Source organism: Sinohyriopsis cumingii, chromosome 11 (genome assembly GCF_028554795.1).
Source record: "Sinohyriopsis cumingii isolate HCF-2022 chromosome 11, ASM2855479v2, whole genome shotgun sequence".
NCBI classification, from domain to species: domain Eukaryota; kingdom Metazoa; phylum Mollusca; class Bivalvia; order Unionida; family Unionidae; genus Sinohyriopsis; species Sinohyriopsis cumingii.
In genome coordinates this window covers 13,155,754-13,175,867 of record NC_142971.1, presented here as the reverse complement: position 1 = coordinate 13,175,867, position 20,114 = coordinate 13,155,754, and the positions used below count along the sequence as shown (strand labels likewise).

At 33.9% G+C, this 20,114-nt stretch overlaps 1 protein-coding gene across 1 annotated transcript in view; it reads right to left on the bottom strand.

The window, feature by feature from the left end:
* Positions 1-20,114, bottom strand: part of LOC149787628 (uncharacterized) — a 40,499-nt gene that overhangs the window by 6,733 nt on the left and 13,652 nt on the right. Inside the window, exon 2 of the mRNA XM_089975620.1 lies at positions 7,447-7,599. Within this exon, the coding sequence (XP_089831746.1) occupies positions 7,447-7,599 (153 nt within the window). The remainder of the gene's footprint in view (positions 1-7,446; positions 7,600-20,114) is intronic.

The window sequence follows — 20,114 nt, the reverse complement described above, 5'->3', positions numbered from 1 at the left end:
CATATTATTTAATTCAAGTGATTCTTCTCTGTAAATACAAAGTGCTCTTAAAACAAAACAATATTGGAAACAGATATTTGAATATATACTGAAATGTCAAAACAGGATTTATATTTGCATTGCAATTTTGTGTTCCAACATAAGACTGTTATCACATCACTACGACATGTGCCACCACAAGCAGATAAACACCTTCAGCGCTGGATTTAATTTGAAATTCTACAGTCTGAGTTATTCAGAACTTTAATTATTGGGGTTTGTTTTTGTAATTCTCGAATTTTGTTGTATTTAATTAGCTATACCTTACGTTATTTTTCTTCTTAAATTTTCACATTCAATTCTAAGAAAAAAATTATTTGTTGCAATTTACAAAGCTTGTTGCTTCTCGCTCTTTTCATTTACTTATTTTCATACCATAGAGTCGCAATACAACTATTTTGTGGAACGCAATATATAATCCTTTGTGGAATAGTTTACAGCGTGTTAGAAATTATGCATTTACTATGTGTTAACATGTTTATTATTGGTAAACAATTAAAATGTGATATACTTCTCTGCAGCTGTATCTATACCTAACAATCTCAGAGATTTTCAAACCAAATGTTCAAGCAATAAACACACTACAACCCAGTGCAAGTGCGATACGTATGTAACCAGATTGTATCTATCCAATCTCATAATGTTGCTAAAATGATAAAGTTTGGATTGTCTTGTTTATTTGTTATTTGATTGATTGATTGATTGGTTGGTTGACTGAATGATTGATCTTTATTTGATATATAATCGGATGAATTGGTGCCAGTAATTGATCGATACAGAATCAATAACACCATTCAGGTTGTTCAGGTTCTATATCACTAATTTGTTTTCTCAGTCTTTCATTTAAGAATGTGTGGCATAGCTCTGATTTAGTTTATTTCTTCAGCTTTCGTCTGTAATTTGTATTTATCATTTTCATTTTTTTGTCTTTTGTTGATTCACCTGAATAAAATAATCAAAATAAAAAGTTTGATTACTCCAAATGCTTGACTTTAAGTCACTGCTTCTCAGTAGTCACTTTTGCTTCAAACTTTTAGTATAGCTTTAGCGATCGATAATGAAATGTCATCCCATTTAAGAGGAAAGCATATTGATACTGATGAAAGTGATTACGTTACATCCTATATAGGTAGGTCTTGTTTTTTGTATTTCATTCAGAACATTGTTCTCTTCCGAATATAATGTTTTTGTTTCTTATCTGCAAATGCTTCTCATTCCGTATTCGGATTAGAGTATGTTTTACCGCTTAGTGAGAAAGCAACTCGTTATGTTAATTACATCCAATGCAGTAAATTAATTAATTTTGCAAGTTAAATGTACAATCATACATAATCATACTTTTATTGACATGTTACTATACAAAATATATTGTGTATAACATTTATTCGGCAAAACATTATGCCACATAGCTAAAACGTTGTTTATCGCTAATATCTGGGACATAATTTCAGATGTCGGAACGTCTATCATCCATAAGTCTGTTATGTTTTCGATGGAGGCTAAGATAGCGAGGTGTTGACGCTTAAGTCGTCGTTTAAGTCAGTATATTTTTTTGCTGTGGTATCCCTTTTGACGTTGTATGTCTTTCGTTATTCTAGTTTCTCGGTAACTATTTCCAGCTGTGATATATTACACAAGAGATTGACATACACGTCTTTGTATACATTTTGAAAGCAAATATTTAATTGTTTAACCTTTGCTCGATAAGACATAAATGTTGTTGCCCTTACGGTGTGTAAAGCATATACAGTATTAAATAATGTTATCTTTTATTGACCATAAGTTGTCAGGATTTTACATGTTCCCCTACATCACCAACTGACCAGGTGAACGGGACATTACCTTAAGATTGGTTTTACATCCTGATTACCACTCATGTTCCTTTACTTAGACACAACACACACACACACACACACACGCACACACAAATTCACATATAGAGACGTAGACTCTCAAAATATTGTTCAAAAGAACCACTCATTCACAAACCCCAAGTTGCTTTTACATTGCCTCTTTGTTTCTTTGATGCGAAAGTAAAGAAACTAAGTGAAACCGAATGTTGACGAAAGGGTCCACTTTTTCGTAAGTTCATTAGTTCTGTTATTCACTTTGGCATCATATTTTTCCAGTCTTTTGTACGATCAAATACACGGCTAGTTTCATTGTTCATAGTTTTTAGTGCTAAACCACATTCCTCAAAAACTAGTTTACCGTCAAAAAAGCATCTTTCAATATCTGAATGTTTTCCATCATGATATAAAAAGTGATAAGGAGTTTGAAGATTATTGATGTTTTTGGTATTTGTATAGTTGTGCATCAAAACCTTTCAGGTAATTTAATATATCTTTTTGACCTGTTACCGTATTTCCATCTTCCTTAATCAAGTCTTTAATTGTTTTGTTTGTGTATTTCTCTATGCAAGGTTATGGAAATATATAGATTTGTTCACCAGAGACATACCACACTGCATTTGATCTTAACATTACAACTTGCACCACTGTTTTCCTCATCTCTTCTAAATCTGCTTGTTGTTTTATTCAGTTGTTTTATAACAGTGTTGTTATTATTTTGATTCACTAATGTATGCGTGGTCTGTATTCCATCTTCGATTTTCCTTAACTTTTGTTTCTCACGTTTTGCCTTACCTTGACAATAACTATTTAATTCTGATCTTATAATCATTTGAAGGATTTCAATAAACAATTGATTATTACAAGTTAAGTTCACATGAAGTGGGTTTTTCTTTTCGCCTTCACAATATTATTCTTCTACTGTGTGAGATATACATCTTTTAGCAAACTGAATATATTCTTCTTGCATAAATAGCTTTGAATTGCATTTCCAGTACCTAGGACCTCTGGTACTGTGGATATCGATACTTATAGTGTTACTGCTGCATGATGTGTTTTATAGCCAGAAATAATGGATGCATCAAGACAATCTTAAACCATATCCTCTGAGAATAAAAATTAGTCCAGTTTACTTTGATTCACAGGACTTGCCTGTTGCCAATTAAACATTCTACTCTCAGGATTGACAGCTCTCTATGGATCCACTAAGTCTATTTGATTCTTGATGTCCTGGACTGTTGCTCGGGTCAAGGAGTTTTTATCATGCAGGATATTACAAGAGTCAAGCTCCATGTCTTGAACAACATTCCAGTCACCATAAATAATAATTGAAAAATTGTGAAAATTTATTATATTCAAATTCCTACAATTCTCATCATTATTATGACTGTATAGATTCCCATGAAATCAAAATTATTTCTAAACAGGATGGAAACAACTGCACTATTTGAAAATTTATGGTTAAAAATCACTTAAAGCGCCATTCAGCCTCCCATTATTTTTCAATCTCAGCAGTACTATGTGTCTCCTGTAGACATATAATGGATGCTTTCTTGTCTTTCATCCAGAAGGAAATATCTCTTCTTCTTTTTAAATTGGAACTATGTAGATCCCTAACATTCATTGATGAATCTTTAATCTGGCTATCCATTAAAAGTTCTGTTTTTGAGCTAAGTTCGAAAGAGCTTATCTAACTAGGCTTTACACAACCTATATAATAATGAAACTCGCATACACTTTGATATACAATCATACTGACACAGCCACAACATGTTTACAACAGTGTTTAGCGTATTAGAATTTCATGCTACACTAGGTACATATATGTATGATGTTGCCCAAATTAAGACAAATGACGTCTTTCTACACTATGGTTTTGGTATACTTATAAACTTTTAACACCAATACAGTGTGGCTGTATTAAAAAACATAACATGTGTGCGTGTGTGTGTGTGCATATATAAACGTTAGTTAAACATAAGACAGGTATACACACACATACATATATGCATATATACATACATGCGTACGTACATACATACATAATACAGACAGACAGACAGACATATTTATGCAATCATATATGGACATATACCTACGCACACAGATATGTATACATATGACCAATGAATTGACCTACACGAACGTCTTATACTCATTCTTTTAAAGAAATTTTATAGAAATCAAACTGCATGGTCATGTGAAATTTCTTACCCATTATAAGCTTTGTCCTGCTATTAAAGCGTTTTTTTCTAACTCATTCTATACATAGGCCAGAACAAAATGTTTTCACATCTTTTCTTACAAAGTTTTATACTTCCAATTGCAAGCAGAATCACTATGAAAATTTATTTTACTTCTGGACTGGAATTCATTATTTTTTCGATGTCATTGACTAGGTCAAATATGTACCTTCTACCAGCCCTTGTTTTTGCATACACACTGCAATTGTAATACAAGCAAGATTAATTTTTTTGATGAGTGGTCAATCTATTTAAGAGTCCCATATTTTGACAAGTGACATCTTCCACATTCTTACATTTTATTTGCTCTTTAAACCCCTTTTCTTCCTGGTGATATTGACTTTGGATTTAACATTCCAACATTTCACAATTACTGGCTTTGGGGAACCACTTTCAGCAGGGATCTGATGTATTGCAAGAATAACTCTTTAATCTACTGCTTGGTCTGTTACATTTTTCACCATTTTGCAAACGTTGCTCTATCATTTTCATTGTGATTCAGGGAAGTTGAAAATTCTGACGTTATATGTTCTTGAGCATTGCTCATTATGGTTTACAGTCTTCGTGGCTTCCTTACAGCCATCATCATAATGTTTATTATTTTCTTAAGATTTTCACTTTCTTTCCTTGTGTCCTCTAATTCTTTTTTCAAATTGTTATTTTCAAAACGTTCACTAATTTAATTTTTTACAGCTCTTTTGTTTAGTTCACAATTTTTGTTGTCACCACTTTCATTGTATCGACTTTAAGTTTATCGAACTGACGTGTCAGATACTATGATACGTAACGTCTCTCTGGTCACAAATGAATTTATGGCAGTTATTATTTCGAGAAGGTCGCAGTACTACTGAAATATTCACTACCCACGTTCCAGACTGTGAGCTTGTAGCTGACCTAGCTAATGGCTTGTTGTTTCAGTTTCTAGTTCCCTGGAAACTAATATTCAGGGTAGACTGAATAGTTTTCTTTGCATTGATCATTTTGCCACAATACACTGGACTGGTTAAAAGAGTTCAGCACATCTTATTACAAGGACCTCAGTGACTGTGTGGAGTAAGCAATGAAGTTTGTGTAGCTAGATCAGAATGGGTGTCCTCTCAACATGGTGCAAACTGACACAATGTATACACACACGAGAAGAAAAAAAAAACAGTTTCAGATTTCTAAAATCCACAAATTTTCCAAAAGACACATATTCCAAATATACAATGAAATTATATATTGAAGTCTAAAAGGTTCACACAGACATTAGTCTGACAATGAATCACTACCTCATATTGTTAACTATGTAATATCACCAACAACCGAGAGAGAATTTGCTACCCTGCCTACCCTGGAGTCCATCTTGCTCTCTTTTCTATAATATTCTGTGTCTAAGTGCAAACAAATCCTGTGCAAGCATTTTACTTATTTTTAATCTGGTTCTGACGCTCTGAACTCTGTTTATCTCTTTCGATAATACTAAATTCAATACGTGTTAATTTAATGCCAAATTGCTCTATCCGTTTCAGCATATCAACATGTCTTCGTCTTAAAACACTAGCGGGTGCTTCAGTGGATGTGATGGAATGACATATGTTTTAAATATGGTTATTATTGATATATAAGGCACTGCTAACTGACCGCCCTATGGTTCCATTTTTCTTCTCTGTTTTTAATTTATCTCGCTCTTTTTTCTGATTGTTCGAAGGTACCTCTTAAAGCTATTATCTGATCGTTCTTGCAGTATTTTATTTTACACGAAAAATGTATGTTACATCTACACAAATAAAATATATTAGCTTCTCCCATCTTCAAATATTATGATGCCATTAATTCTTTTCTTGCACCGCGCTGTAATTGTGTGCAACGACTTATCCCATTGTATCAATCAACGTTTCTGTAATAGTAGATTACGGATAATATTTAACAATTGCCATTGAAACAATTGAAAATGTTATTGATTCGATCAATGTAAATGCAGAAATACAAATTCACATATAAAACTTTCAATCTGTATGAAGCTCAACAGATTCTAACACTTTATAATTATACATGCTAGCATGGATAGAGTAAGTGTTACTGGAGTGGTAAGAACTTTTGAGTTGTGTTTCAAATATTCAAGATTAAAAATTTAGCCGTCATTCACCCATTAACTTTATTCACGTACATTTCGGAGGTAGTTACAAAAGCTATAGTAAGTTCATACAAACCTTATTTTGTTCTGGTCCTTTATATAGCAGGAGTTATTATTTCGTTGTAAACATTGTAATATCCATCAATAAAATATATTTTCTGTAATACATTGAATAAATTATCATCGTATATTTGATTGTTCAGGAAGACTTCTTTCGCAGGGAGTCAGTCAAAAATGTAGGTTGTGTTGGAAAGATCGATGGTAATATAGGTTTTGATTAGTATAGGATTCAAGAGTGTAAGCTTTTAGTTTAAGTTCTGAGTACTCGCAAAGCAAAAACAGCGGAGCTCTTATATACTCCATAAGTTAACTTCATCCTAGATTTTCGCCAATCTCTTTATATCATTCCTACCGCCAAAAATGTTTTTCTTTTCAATTTCACATAAACTACTTTCCGTCATCATTACATGTCATGTTTATGATCTTTCCGATTGCATTTTTCTATATTTATGTATATCTTTTATACGTTGATGATTAAATGAAACATGTCGAGGTTGTTTTCGTTGTCCCGTATTGTTTTGCTTATCGAGTCGTCAATACCTTTAAGCTTACTGATTGCTTATATTATTATTTTATCATATTCGTAATCCGTGTTGTTCACGAATATTCATTTTAAAGATGTTGCAACGAGTCCTATTAATATTGCACCAAACCTACTGAAAGTCAAAGGAACAAGTAAACACTGATAACTATTCCTGCAAAATATAACCCAGACGATGTTCATCCCTTTCCACCTAAAACTCGTGACGTGCTACTTTCTTGAACTAAATTATTTTACTTTCATTATTAATACTTTTGTTATTTGTATTATTTAGTTTTAATATTATACCATTGTCAAGTTTACTTGGATAGGCTCTGCCGATGTTAGTGTAATATAAAAAGTAGGTGCACTTAGTGTCCTTTCCCTTATTTATATTTTACCTTTATGAGTGTTGTAAAATAAGCGTTAAGTCCAATTGAATTTATTCAAACGTTTACATTTTCTAACGCAATGATTGTGTGAATTTTCATGTATTAAATAGCCCATGTTTACCCCTTAATTGCATATTTTCGATCTTATTTCTTCACATTTTAACCTGTTGTTCATAAACATTTTAAAAGAGAGAAAGAGACAGACAGGGAGACAGAGAGAGAATACCTTGTGACTTGTGGATCAATGGTAACTGACGCTGGAGCCCGCACTTCACGTGGCTGCCTGTACATACTCGAGCTTCATACTGATAAGATTTGAAGTCAATGCCACAGGCAGGATTTTGACCATTGTCACACTCGTAGCACTTTAGCGAGTCTCCTGAAATGAAGAAGCGATCAGACGGATATAAAAATAAATATAATATAGGGCTAACATAAAATATACACATGTTTGGGATCAAATATGATTTTGAAAATTCGATAATCTGTGAATTGAAAGTTGAAAGAATATGTAATGCAGACAATTTGAAAAAAAATATGATGATATTGTGAACTTCAGTATCTTACTTTAGTTATCCATTGTATTGTCAAATCTTGTACACTACAAGAGAGAGAGAGAGAGAGAGAGAGAGAGAGAGAGAGATAGACAGAGGGTGGTGGTGAGGAGATAGAGAGTGACCAGATAATTGATTTTCATATTAAACAACTCAATAGATAAAATGCAAATTCAGGAATATTTTACTTTTTCTCATCCTGTATTCGATAAATGAAAGAAAACCAAACATTGAGTAAAGACAAACCATGAATCAACGCGGTACAAAAGTAGAGATCAACGCTAGGAAATATTTAGATTACAATACGGGAAAAAAAAATAATAGATTTTGTTTTCAGAATGGTTTCAGCAAAAGGAAACTTAATCTATGGACATTGAAAATAATTGTATTTATCATGCCGTCCTGTAAATGAACAATTAAATAAAACACTGAACTTGAAAAGGACAAAAATAAATCAAACCGATCTCAACCCCAATCTCAACCCTGCTGCTCACAAAAGCAACCAACTTTCGTAACTCATTCCTCCACAGGTGAATTCCATAGACCTACTTTGCCATAGTCATTAGTAAAACATTACGGTCAGGTAATATATTTGACTAGTGGCACAATCCCAGGTTCATCAACGCCTCTGCCTCCTTATCGTTTATTTTCGTTTCGACCATAACATGTATGTCCCATATATGTCTGTGTCTATTTTCAATGAGGTATTGACATTTACAGTTAATCCGATAACTTTGAATGCATCATACATATATGTGTACACATAAGAAAATCGTATGGTTGAAAAGGACCGATGACCTTTGAAAATTTATTACGATGAAAGCGGTATATGACTAGTCAGAAATATTTTGTTATGTTTTATTTGAACCTCTCAATAAATGTAATATCCTTCATTCGACAAACTAATTTTCTATAAAATCATCTCCAGTTCCACGTGCCAAATACATGCAGCTATATGCAGGGTATATAACGTACCTAAACGATAGTGGTCTAAATGTGATGGAAAAGGAGATTGATTATGGCAGACCTAGATAAATTTTGAGATGGATACATTGTTTTAAAAGTGTGGACCTTTAATAATACACAGCTATTATGAACTGGCGGAAACCTTTTCTCTTTGCAAAAGAAAACAAACACAAAACAAGGAAATATATTTTTCTCCTTTTGCGTTCTTAGAGCGGCCACAATCAATTCAAATAGCGTTAATTACAACCTCTGTAGCCTGATTTGCCCTATGCAATATAATAAAATGTGATGTTGGAAAAATGCTTTGAGGGAGGGAGATTAACAGTAAAGTAACGGACAAATGGTGCTGCCCATCTGCCCGTATATGGTTCACATGTCACTTACCTAGTGCGTTTCTACCGGCATAATAACTCCATTTGTGCACTATCTACAATTAATGAACACTGTGGTTGGCTTTCTTGGGATCAAAAGCCTCAAACGTCAAAGTCACAGCGCCTTAAAGAAGTAAAATTGAATCCGCCTAAGAACTCAAGTGTTCCACTATGTATTTTGCCAGCCGTTGCCAATAGCATCCATTTATGGCAAGACAATATTCTGTACCTTTTGGGGTCGAATGCTCATGGGTTAAAGTTACTATGACAGAAGAAAGGAAATTTGTGTCCGCACAATAGCTCGAGTTTTCCACCATCTACATATTGCAAATTCTGTAGTTGGATTGTCTAGAAAAAGAAATAGACTAACGCTTTTGAACGATTGTCTCATCTCAGTCTCATCATATTCCCGACATAGATGTAGCTGTTGAAATCTTTGTGGCAGCTTATAATTTCTTCCAAATAGTTTCCCACAGACTAATTCTAAGTTCCACATTTGAACAGAAATATCCTTTAGATGAACTTAAATGCGGATGACATTTGTGGTAATTCAGGTCTATTATTGTTTACATTCCATCATTACTCATGTTAATTGACGGTTTGTTTCTGCTTTGGAATCACCCTTCTCAAGTAGCAATTACTTTTATCAAAAATAGTAGGAATCGTCGAACTGCATCGTATTTTCGTACCATAACGAAATCAAGTCGAAATATTTGTCGATGGCGGCTATTTATAGAAGAAAATCTTGATATAAAAAGATTTTATTCACTTTCTTTAAAATATATTACGACACTTATAAAAGTTTGCAAAGTAAAAGAAAATCTACAATGCACACGCTCGGCGTAGCGATTCTTCGAGTTCGGAAGAAACATTTTTAAAAATTGTCATCTATTTGAAAACAAAAATGTTTGGAGACCCAATGGATACTCAGACGATTAGCTTTAATTTCTGTCTCTGTTGTATGCATAGGTTTAATGTCTGAACAATTTCTAACATTTTGTGCTTCCATGGATTTTAGCAATTTTAAAGTTAATATTTCTTCAGATATAGTCTTAAACACTCGATATACGAATGTACGAGGGGTAATTGAACAGTTCTGAATATGTTATTACCAGTTTTTCGGTTATTTGAATCTCTCATTAAATTCAACGCTGATCGATAGTGAACTTCTATAAAATGATATACAGCCACACGTGTAGCTCACTGAACACGTGCTGGATATATTTTACGTAACATAGGTAAATTACTGCGACATCAAATGTTTAGGAAGCAAGGCAGTTCTGCCAGCGAGGAAACAACATACTGTAAATTCGCTGAGTTTTTAGGATACTCTCAGATTGATATCAAGGCCTACTTGGAAAAAGTTAAACGGATTCGATTCATTGTCATATCGTATACATTTGACGAAGTTTCATAGTTTTAAAGATGACCTCAAATCCACAGAAAAAAAAACACCATTTGTTCTGAAAGATCGTTGTCTGCAATTGGTGACTGCTTTTGATGGAGGTACTGATGAGGTTACTCGATACGCAATGAACGATGGTAATATGAGTACTAGCGTTATTTCGTCAGCCGGTTTAATATCTTAAAGAATCGTTTAACGCTAATAAACGTATATGCAGGAGTGGTCCAGCATTTATTGATGGCTTACCGAAACAGATTCAAACCAGAAAACAGCCGTTGAAGGATATTGTTGCATATGATGAAAGATTGATTTATCTTGTTGACCCTACATAAGAGACAATGATAAAGTCAGGATCATAGAAAGGGACACATACTACAAATCGCCCCATGTAGTCGGACAAAAAAGAAAGGTTTATTCAAAATATTATCGCAGTACTTGTGCCTTATTCTTTTAGTGTTATCATATATTGTTATTCAACAAAATCGTTGCTCAAAGCTGTGGAACTTTACTGAACTGGTACCTGTAACCAAACTGTAACCAAACGTCTATATAGAACTTATTTATTCCTGCTGTACGATATGAGCAGAATCAGTTGTGTTATTGTTGTATCCAGTATTTCATTTATTCAAATTATGTTATTCAAGTTATTCTTCTCTGGAAATACAATGTGTTCAAAAATGAAATTCTTGGAAATAGAGAATTGGATTCATAATGAAATTCAAATAACGATATATTTTGGATTGTATTATTGTGATTCAATAAAAGACTGTTGGCATATTAATACGACACAAGTCACCACAGGCATATCAACGCTTCCAGAGTTGGAGTATTTATTTTGGATTACGACTAATGTTTATTCAAACATTTAATGCTTAGGATTCGTGCTAGAAATTCTAGTTTTATCCGCAATTCCCTAAGTTCCTTTTTAACAATTACACTTTGTAATCTAGTAAAATAAATTATTTGTTGAATTTCACAAAGTATTTTGCTTCTCACTCTTTACTATTACTTATTTTAAGACAATTGAGTCATAATAGTGCCAAAATGTATATACAAAATGTCATTTAATAATTGGATAAGCAGTGTGCATAGGTGTGTAGAGGTGCATGGGTAGTTTGTTTTCGCAAGAACAATAACACGACACTAATATGCAAAACTTTTTAAATACACCTCGTGTGCTAAACTTGATTTCATCATGTTTGCTGCCATGGTGAATGCAATGGGAGTCAAGCGCTTGTTATTTCCCTATTTCGGAAGCGTATTGCAACCTAATGCTGGGGAACATTATATATCAGTAAATACATTTCATAGTTATTATTCATTTTAAAACGTATGGGATGACAAGTATACTACTGAGTCTACAATTTTATTCAGTAAATCCTAATTATATAACTGCATTATGTCTGATAATGGGAAAATAAAATTTGAAGTTATTGTCTTCTTACAAAGAAGCAACATTCTAAATAATGAAATACATATCTAGGTCTTATAATTTTACAGACACAATTTGATTTGATAATTATAGTGTTTATCCTTCTTTCGACCCTCCCACTCCCTGCGGTGAATGCTCTTAAAAGACTGTGGGCATTACATTGAGTTCATACAAATTATTAAAACAGCAAATAATCATTATCGTCATCGAATTATTGATACATATATTAAATTAGTTCAAGAACCATGGTTGTATTTATTGAAATAAGATGGTTTGTTCATACTACATAACAGAATTCAAAGAAGTCAATGAAGCTCATATATTTGATATAACCATTGCAATTATAAAATCGAAATTCATGCTCAACTTATTTCATTCCTTATTTTTTTTCTTAATCGAGTTCTCTTATCAGTTTTTGTCTTCGTGAACATTTTGAGTTCCCGCGGCTGGTCGTCCTGAATTCAGCTTTTTCATCTAGTTCCTCTAAAATATTGTATGTGCTTTTCCAATATATACGATTTTACGCCGCACTGTACTGAATATTGCCAATTGACGAAGAAGTTCAATTTCTTTCAGCTAGCTTTTTCTTGGAAGGAAAACAGATATAAATAAATATTACTCTGCATCAGCTCTTTTTCTACCCTGATAATGATTTCGTAACAGTGATATGGCCCTTGGGATTGTGCATGTAAACTCTGTTGTTGTTTTTTTCTTCTCAATCTAAGACCTCTTAACTGATACCTTAAATCGTAAGATACGTGTCAAGATTATTCTACGATTTATTATTCAATGAAATAGACTGAGAAAACGTAATTTGTGGTAAATGTTTCCTCAAGGGGCAGCATTGCATATGAACTGTACTGCTTAATGTAACCACGAAATTGCTGCTAAAAGACGTATTATCACAGAGCTCTTCTAGACAATGTCAATTATAGCTTTCTGTTTTCGTAACATTTTTAGCTGTATATATATGTTACATATCTCTTTGATCAAGTTAGCTATAACTCTGCCATTCAGCACGAACAGCGTTAGACAGCACACAAACATATATGAAAAAAATGTTATTATCGAATGCATAAGTCACCAGAGCAGTCCACGGACAAGGAAACGCGAATAGGAAAGATCCTTTTTAGACCACTGATTTCCATGCATCAGTATACTCAATCAGACGAATTCTTTTGATTTGAAGCAATTAGATTTTCCTTTAATTTTTTAATCTGCAACTTCACATGTAAGTTTATGGTCGAGTTGCAAGTTCAAATAAAGGATCTATATTTTTCATGCAAAACTTGAAGTAGTGAGACACTTTTGTCGTTTAGTTTTATTTTTGTATATAATTTTATCTCTGCACTGACCCATCAGTTTTCAATGTATGTTCACTGTAACTGGCATACAGTTATTTGTTTACCTTTGATGATGCAGCTTTTCTCTACCAAGAGTTTCTTTGTTGATAGTTATTATGGAATTTAAGTAAAACATGTAATTTGGCTTATTATCGATGATGATTTGTACAAAAAAGTAAAAAACTATTCGTAGAATATAGACCGATTTAAGTGAATATTCCAACCCTTTGGTCGCTTGCTAATTTGCGAGAGCAAAAAAACAAAGTTCGTATTTATTTTCCGGACATGACAATATCACTGAAAAATATTTGCTGCTTGATACCATTGGAATATTCACAAATTCTTTTACTTATTATACATAAAGTAACGATTAGAAAATTTCGTCCTAGTAAATATGTGGGCGTAATAGTACGTCATGTGTGCTTAAGAAGTTTGAAAAGGGTTTTCCAACTTATTCATATAGGCGAGAACAGAAAAACTATATCCTTCTTGTAACATCTGTATACTAGATCTATTTAAAAAGAAACTGTGTGTGTGATTTACATTTTTAACGCAGCTTTAACAATGTTTCAGTCATATCGATACGATATCTGCCGTGTGGCTGTTTGTGATGATGTATAGCACTGGGGCATTATGCCGCAGACATGTACCATGATGTCCCACCCAGTCACATTATTATGACACCATGCTAACCTCTTATTGCTGAGCGCTAAGAGAGGCACATGTTAGTACCATATTTATAAGTCTCTGGCATGACTTAGCCGGGGTTTGAACCCGCAACCTCCCGCATCCGAGGTGGATGCTCCAACCACTAAGTCACCGGAGCTGTTAAATTGCAATTGTATGACATTATCTCAAGATATTATTCCACAATAAAATATTATGTGACAGTTCCTCTAAATGTTCTTCCACAATGAAGTAGTATGTGACAACACGTCAAATTGTTATTCCACAGTAAATTAGTTTATGATAGTATTTCAAAACGTTATTCAAATATAAAATATTTAGTGTCAGTGACTGAAAATAGTATTCCATTATAAAATGGTATGGGACAGCACCGCAAAATGTTTTTGAAGTCAAATGGTTTTCACGTTGTTTACACAATACGAATTGCATTATATTTTGTCACCAGTTCACTCATATAAGTCTATTTGATGAATCACAATATGAGATCATATGTATCTACCTATATATAGAAATGAGAAATTTGGGGGTCCTAACTGTCTTACATGAGGTAAAATACCATTAGTTCTTGTGTTCACATGTGATTTTGTACATTTTCTGCTCCAGTAATTATTCTATTTTCATCATGGATCGTGTGTGTATCATATTCCCATTTATAAAAAGGTTAACTTCGTGTGTGATGAACAATGTAAGCTCAATTGCTTGGTACGTTCTTCGTTTCGTGATGGATGCGGAAGATCGTGGGTTCGATCCCCGGCCGAGTCATACCAAAGACTTAGTAAAATGGTACTAACAGCTGCCTTGCTTGGTGTTCAGCATAAATAGGTTAGTGTTCGGACAAGAAATATGTTTTAATTACGTTTGTAATATAATCACAGCAAGAGTCCTAAACATAACTGGATGGCGATACAACACAATCGTAACAATAATTGGATGGCGATGCAACACAATCGTAACAATAATTGGATGGCGATGCAACACAATCGTAACAATAATTGGATGGCGATGCAACACAATAGTAACAATAATTGGATGGCGATGTAACACAATCATAACAATATGATTAGTTCAAAGTTTCTCTACGGTTACTGTTGTTTCAAAATGCAATATGCCTTTCATGTATGCAATGATAAATTAAGACATTTACCAAATTCTTCTTTCCTCCTTTTTGATCAGAGGACAGGTTTAAATCTTGAATCATGTATTTCAGTGTAAGTGTTATCGTAATTGCGATGGAGATTTAATGTACAATTGATCCATGTGTACGATGGCCGATAGTTTCAAAGAAATCTTCCATGCAACAAAACAATCATTTGTATATGTGCACATTTTTCTAAAATGTGTTCGTGACGGTCTACAACTATAAAGTAAAAAAAATTGTGCATGTACACTTGTTAAGAAAATACGTACACGTGCATACGATTCATTTTTTTAAGTTATAATTAGTAGACAAGTAAGTACTGACTATATAGTCACTACTAAAATTAATTAGAATCCCTTTCATGGCATAATTTTGAAAGGACAGTAGTGCTGTTTGATAGGTAATTAACCTCTTTATGTGTTGGTATAGATCAATTAAGTGAGCCTCTTTATGTTTATACGGACACATTAGGAAATAATCCGGGAGAAACTATTCGCGGCGAAAGTGTAAATAAAGTTTGGAAAATGAACAGTTTGAAGCAAAGGGGAGTACACATACAATGTATCTCTCTCTTTCTCTCATTTAATATCTTGTACATCATATAATTTTGATTGATCTGCCATTATTTAATCATATTTGCAAGGAACTTGATTCACACAGCCGTGTGTTTAAAATTGATTAATATTATTAGTAGACGTATATTGGGTTTGAGAAATTCTGTATCAACTTGGAGATTGTTCATGTTTTGCTCAATTTATAGAGCCAAACGTTTATAGAGGAGTAAGGGAATTGTAACTTACTAGTTTATTTCTATCCAAACACACCATGCACACAATCCGGTATTGGGTTTTATTAGTATTATCCAAACACTCTACTCCAAAGAAAATGGTAGAAAGTGTTGATAGACATACTGTTAGGCAAACGTTCTATCACACACATGGACAGAAAGTCATTATATACAGACTGTTCTACACAGTACCACAAAGAAGGGATAAAGGCGTAGAAAGTGATTGTAAGTTTTAGTTGTCAACAAAACAGACATACACAACCAAATATATTAATACAACAAACGTAAAATACAACAATGTTTGGCACATTATATCAGTATATCTCTTTTCTAGCGATCTGGGTGGCACTATAAAAGACCGTTGGAGTTGTTAAACAAAGAAAAGAGTTAACATATAATGCACCATTTCACTGTTCTTCTCCTTCTTAAACTTTGTCGCTATGCTAATCTATAAACCAATACTCTCTTCAGACACCCCTGCCTTTCCAAACACATCATTCTAATCCAGATAGTCGTGTCTGTAATACTGATGTTGGCATTCGATGCCTTCAAATATACTAGGTAGTCTAGGTTAAACAGCATTTTTGAAATGATCGTCGATGGTACTAGTTTTACCGACATATTGAAAATAAATAGAGGATCTCAAATGCGTTATGATTTAATACTGAATGTATAAAACGCGTTGTTCGCCAAGGCTCACAAAAACTTGAAATTATTCAACGAGTTTCATAAATTTAATATTTAATATTAAATCACTGCCCATCTGTGATTCTTTTTTCTAATAGTGTTTATTTCTGTGGAAATTATTTAGATGGAAATTAGAACGAATAATTTCGTTCATTCTGACAGTCGTTGCACCTTTCATTTGTTGTGCGTAAAAAAAAGTCCCAACCAGACCTGAACTTGTATTGACCTATAACTGTAGATTGCATTTTTCTTACAAACAATTCGTCAACGAACAAGCGTCCTTGCAAATAAGCAGAACATTTTACACAGACAAAACCTTTTTCAACACAGAATGTCCAATGTGTCCGATGTCGCATTGCTTGATGCACTATCCGTACAGTTAACGATCCATGTTTACATAACGTTATAGTGTCACAGCTAAACATTTCATTGATATTGCGATATTCATGTCAAAGAAGGTTTACTGGATGTAGAAATTCACATTTGTACTGTAATGTATTTGTGACCGGATATTTGCAGTGTTTGATTTGGAACAGCAGACTACAGAATACTCAAACACATTTTATTTTGACCGGTTTATGTTCACATTTTTCTGTGAACAGAGGTGAGTTTATTTACTTCTGTAAGTTATTATTTAAACCACGCTTGTATATAAGGTGGATTCCTTGCTACGTATATACCGCCTCCCTCAACCCCCCACCCCATCAAGCAATACCCATAGTTTTACTTGATGTTGTTCTTGTTTTTGTCGTGTGTTTTAGCCATTTTTCATGTTATATGTTATTCATGACTTAACATAAAGTGATATTTTAACGTGTGGTCATATCAAAAATATGAAACTGCACATTGTATAAGAAAAATATGCCTACTTTGTGATATATATATATATATATATATATATATATATATATATATATATATATATATATATATATATATATATGCACTGCAATACATTCCATCATCACGTGGGGATCCTCTTTCTCAGAGCGTTTCAGCGGTGACCCACAACACTCTCCATGGGTGCGCCGACTTAATTGATTAGTCTCAGCCCGTAACAGATTAGCATTTCCATTGCGTCCCTCCCTTTCGTTTAATCCAGCGTGAAGTTCCCTTGGTTTGTTTGCCACATAGATAATATAAGACCTGATCAAAACGGATTTCAACATGCCACCAATCCAAACGCGCCTTAAAAATTTCAGTGAGAGGGTTAGGTATCTTTTCCAGTCAGAGGAGACCGGATGCTTGACGACGCATGCAATATATAGGCACTCTAGCTTTCCTAATGTTTACAATTACAGCAAAGTTTAAGTAACATACTTATAGTTGAAAAATGAAGACGATTCATTGCCAGTCAGGTATATCTCGTATACTTTGAGTTTTAGTACCAAGTCTAGGACTACTAATATAACTGTAATCATTATACTTCTTCCAGATGATGATGACTTCAATTTCTCGTTTGACTGATTTTATGCCGTCTCCGCAGGAATGTTTAACAGTGACAGTAGTACAACCATCACCTCGTTCTCCATCATTACAATTGATTGATGCTTTTAGAAAGAGACGGGGGAGGGGAATGGAGAATTTGTTTTAAGAACAGAAACAAGCAGAAGAAGTATTTATTCAACAATAAGAAGAAGAGGAAAACAGAAACCAAAACGAAAAGAAGAAGCAAACTGTGAACGGTATTGGACTGAAGGAAGGGAGTGAAAATAAAACGCTGTGTTTGCTACAATATAATTTGGCGGAGTTAAAGTATCTGCAAGAAATGTATCAGACATCTTTAGCTAAAATAAAATAAAGACAAAGAGAAAAAACTGCATTTTTATGGTACATTGTCTTTTGAATCAAAATCACAATGACAAAGGCATAACGCATCGCAAGAAAACACTTTAGTTTTTCGTAAATTGTCCGTCTACTTTTTAATTTCTTTACTGAGTCAGTTTGTTCATGTTCACTATCTTCTAACTGTCTTGCCTTCTTAAATTTCTAGATGGAAATGGGCTCTTCATCTTCCCCTGTTTCTAGAAAATGCTCCATTTTCTACAAATGTCAGGTGCAAGTGTCAGCCTAACAATCAGTAACACCATAGTTAAATGATGCGTGTCAAGATGCCACGTAAAACCTCGTGTGTATTTTCTCCACGACTTCAAACCAGCACCTCCCGATTATTTTGAGATTTCGTAACATTTTATTTCGCAAATAGTTCCTGTCATTTGGTGTCTCTATAAAGACAAGAGAAAAAACACTTTCGCACGTGCTACACATCGTTTTCTTTCAAACGGCCTTCAACATGACCTCCTTTCAATTACATTCAAACTGAACCCTGCATTCCATGGCATCAAATACATGCAAGAATCAATACTCACCCCAAATCGGCTTGAAACTCGGTCGATGTAACTCGTTAGGAGGTGTCAGCATTCGATCCATTTTAAAATGGCATCCTAATGCAAAAGCTAAACAAAAACAAAAGCAAATTCACCAAAGGACAGCAGCAGAACCAAAAGAAGAGTGATGATGCCGCAAATTGAAAACCAGTTATAGAAAGGCAAAAAGAAGAAAAGTACTAAGAAAAAAATCTCTTTCCAGAAAGATTGGTACTGCTGCAATGACGCTTAGTTACTCCAGAAAATTACACCGATTGATGACTGTATCTCCTCCTAACAGTTCTTATTTTCCATTCACTATGATTCCTGCCAAACCTGATTTAACACTACAATTTCACAACTTGATTAGCACATGGAAACCCATTGCTAAATTACCTACTCCTCCGTGGAATTCTTTAGCAACTGATGCTGCTTGCAGCTAGAAAAGTGACTTCGCTTAAATCAAAAGTACACGAGAGAGCGGTGTGGCACAATGTTTACTGGATTTATCCAAAGAGAACTGTCACGTTTCAGTCCGTTCAAAATGTATCATAGGTCGAATGCTGCTAACAGTGAGGCTGATACAACGTGCCGACTGTTAGCGGAGACGAACTCCAGTATAAAAACAAAGTGAGATACGATTCACTTCTGTGCTTTCGCTCCTGAAAAATTAGATGTCACCAAGAAAATGCACACCTCCACGGGCATTCCAAAAGAAAACCTTCAGAAAGTGGGAAACGAAAGGGACACCACCTCATCTAACTCAACATTCGAATGTTTTGTTTGTGCTGAATAAATGCAGTCCTCGGATGCGATAACCAGTTATTCAGAAAAGCATTTAGAACAGTTATCGTGTGTGAATGTTGTTTAAATGCTTTGAAAGGAACGATATTTTTTCCCAAGGCACATAATCTACATTTAGAAAAATATCGGAATGTTATTCACCAAATAGTAAAAAATACCCATCAGTCAAAGCAGAAAATATATTTTTTTCAACTTTAAGTTTTTTCACCCCTGCTGATTGAACACTTGTTATAGGTGAATGCTCCTTTTCTGGGATCGAGTGATGGACCATTTATAGGATGAGCCATAAGTCACCAATCTTCTAGTCACAGTAACGGCAATCCTCTTTTGAAACATTTGAAAAATCATTCTTCT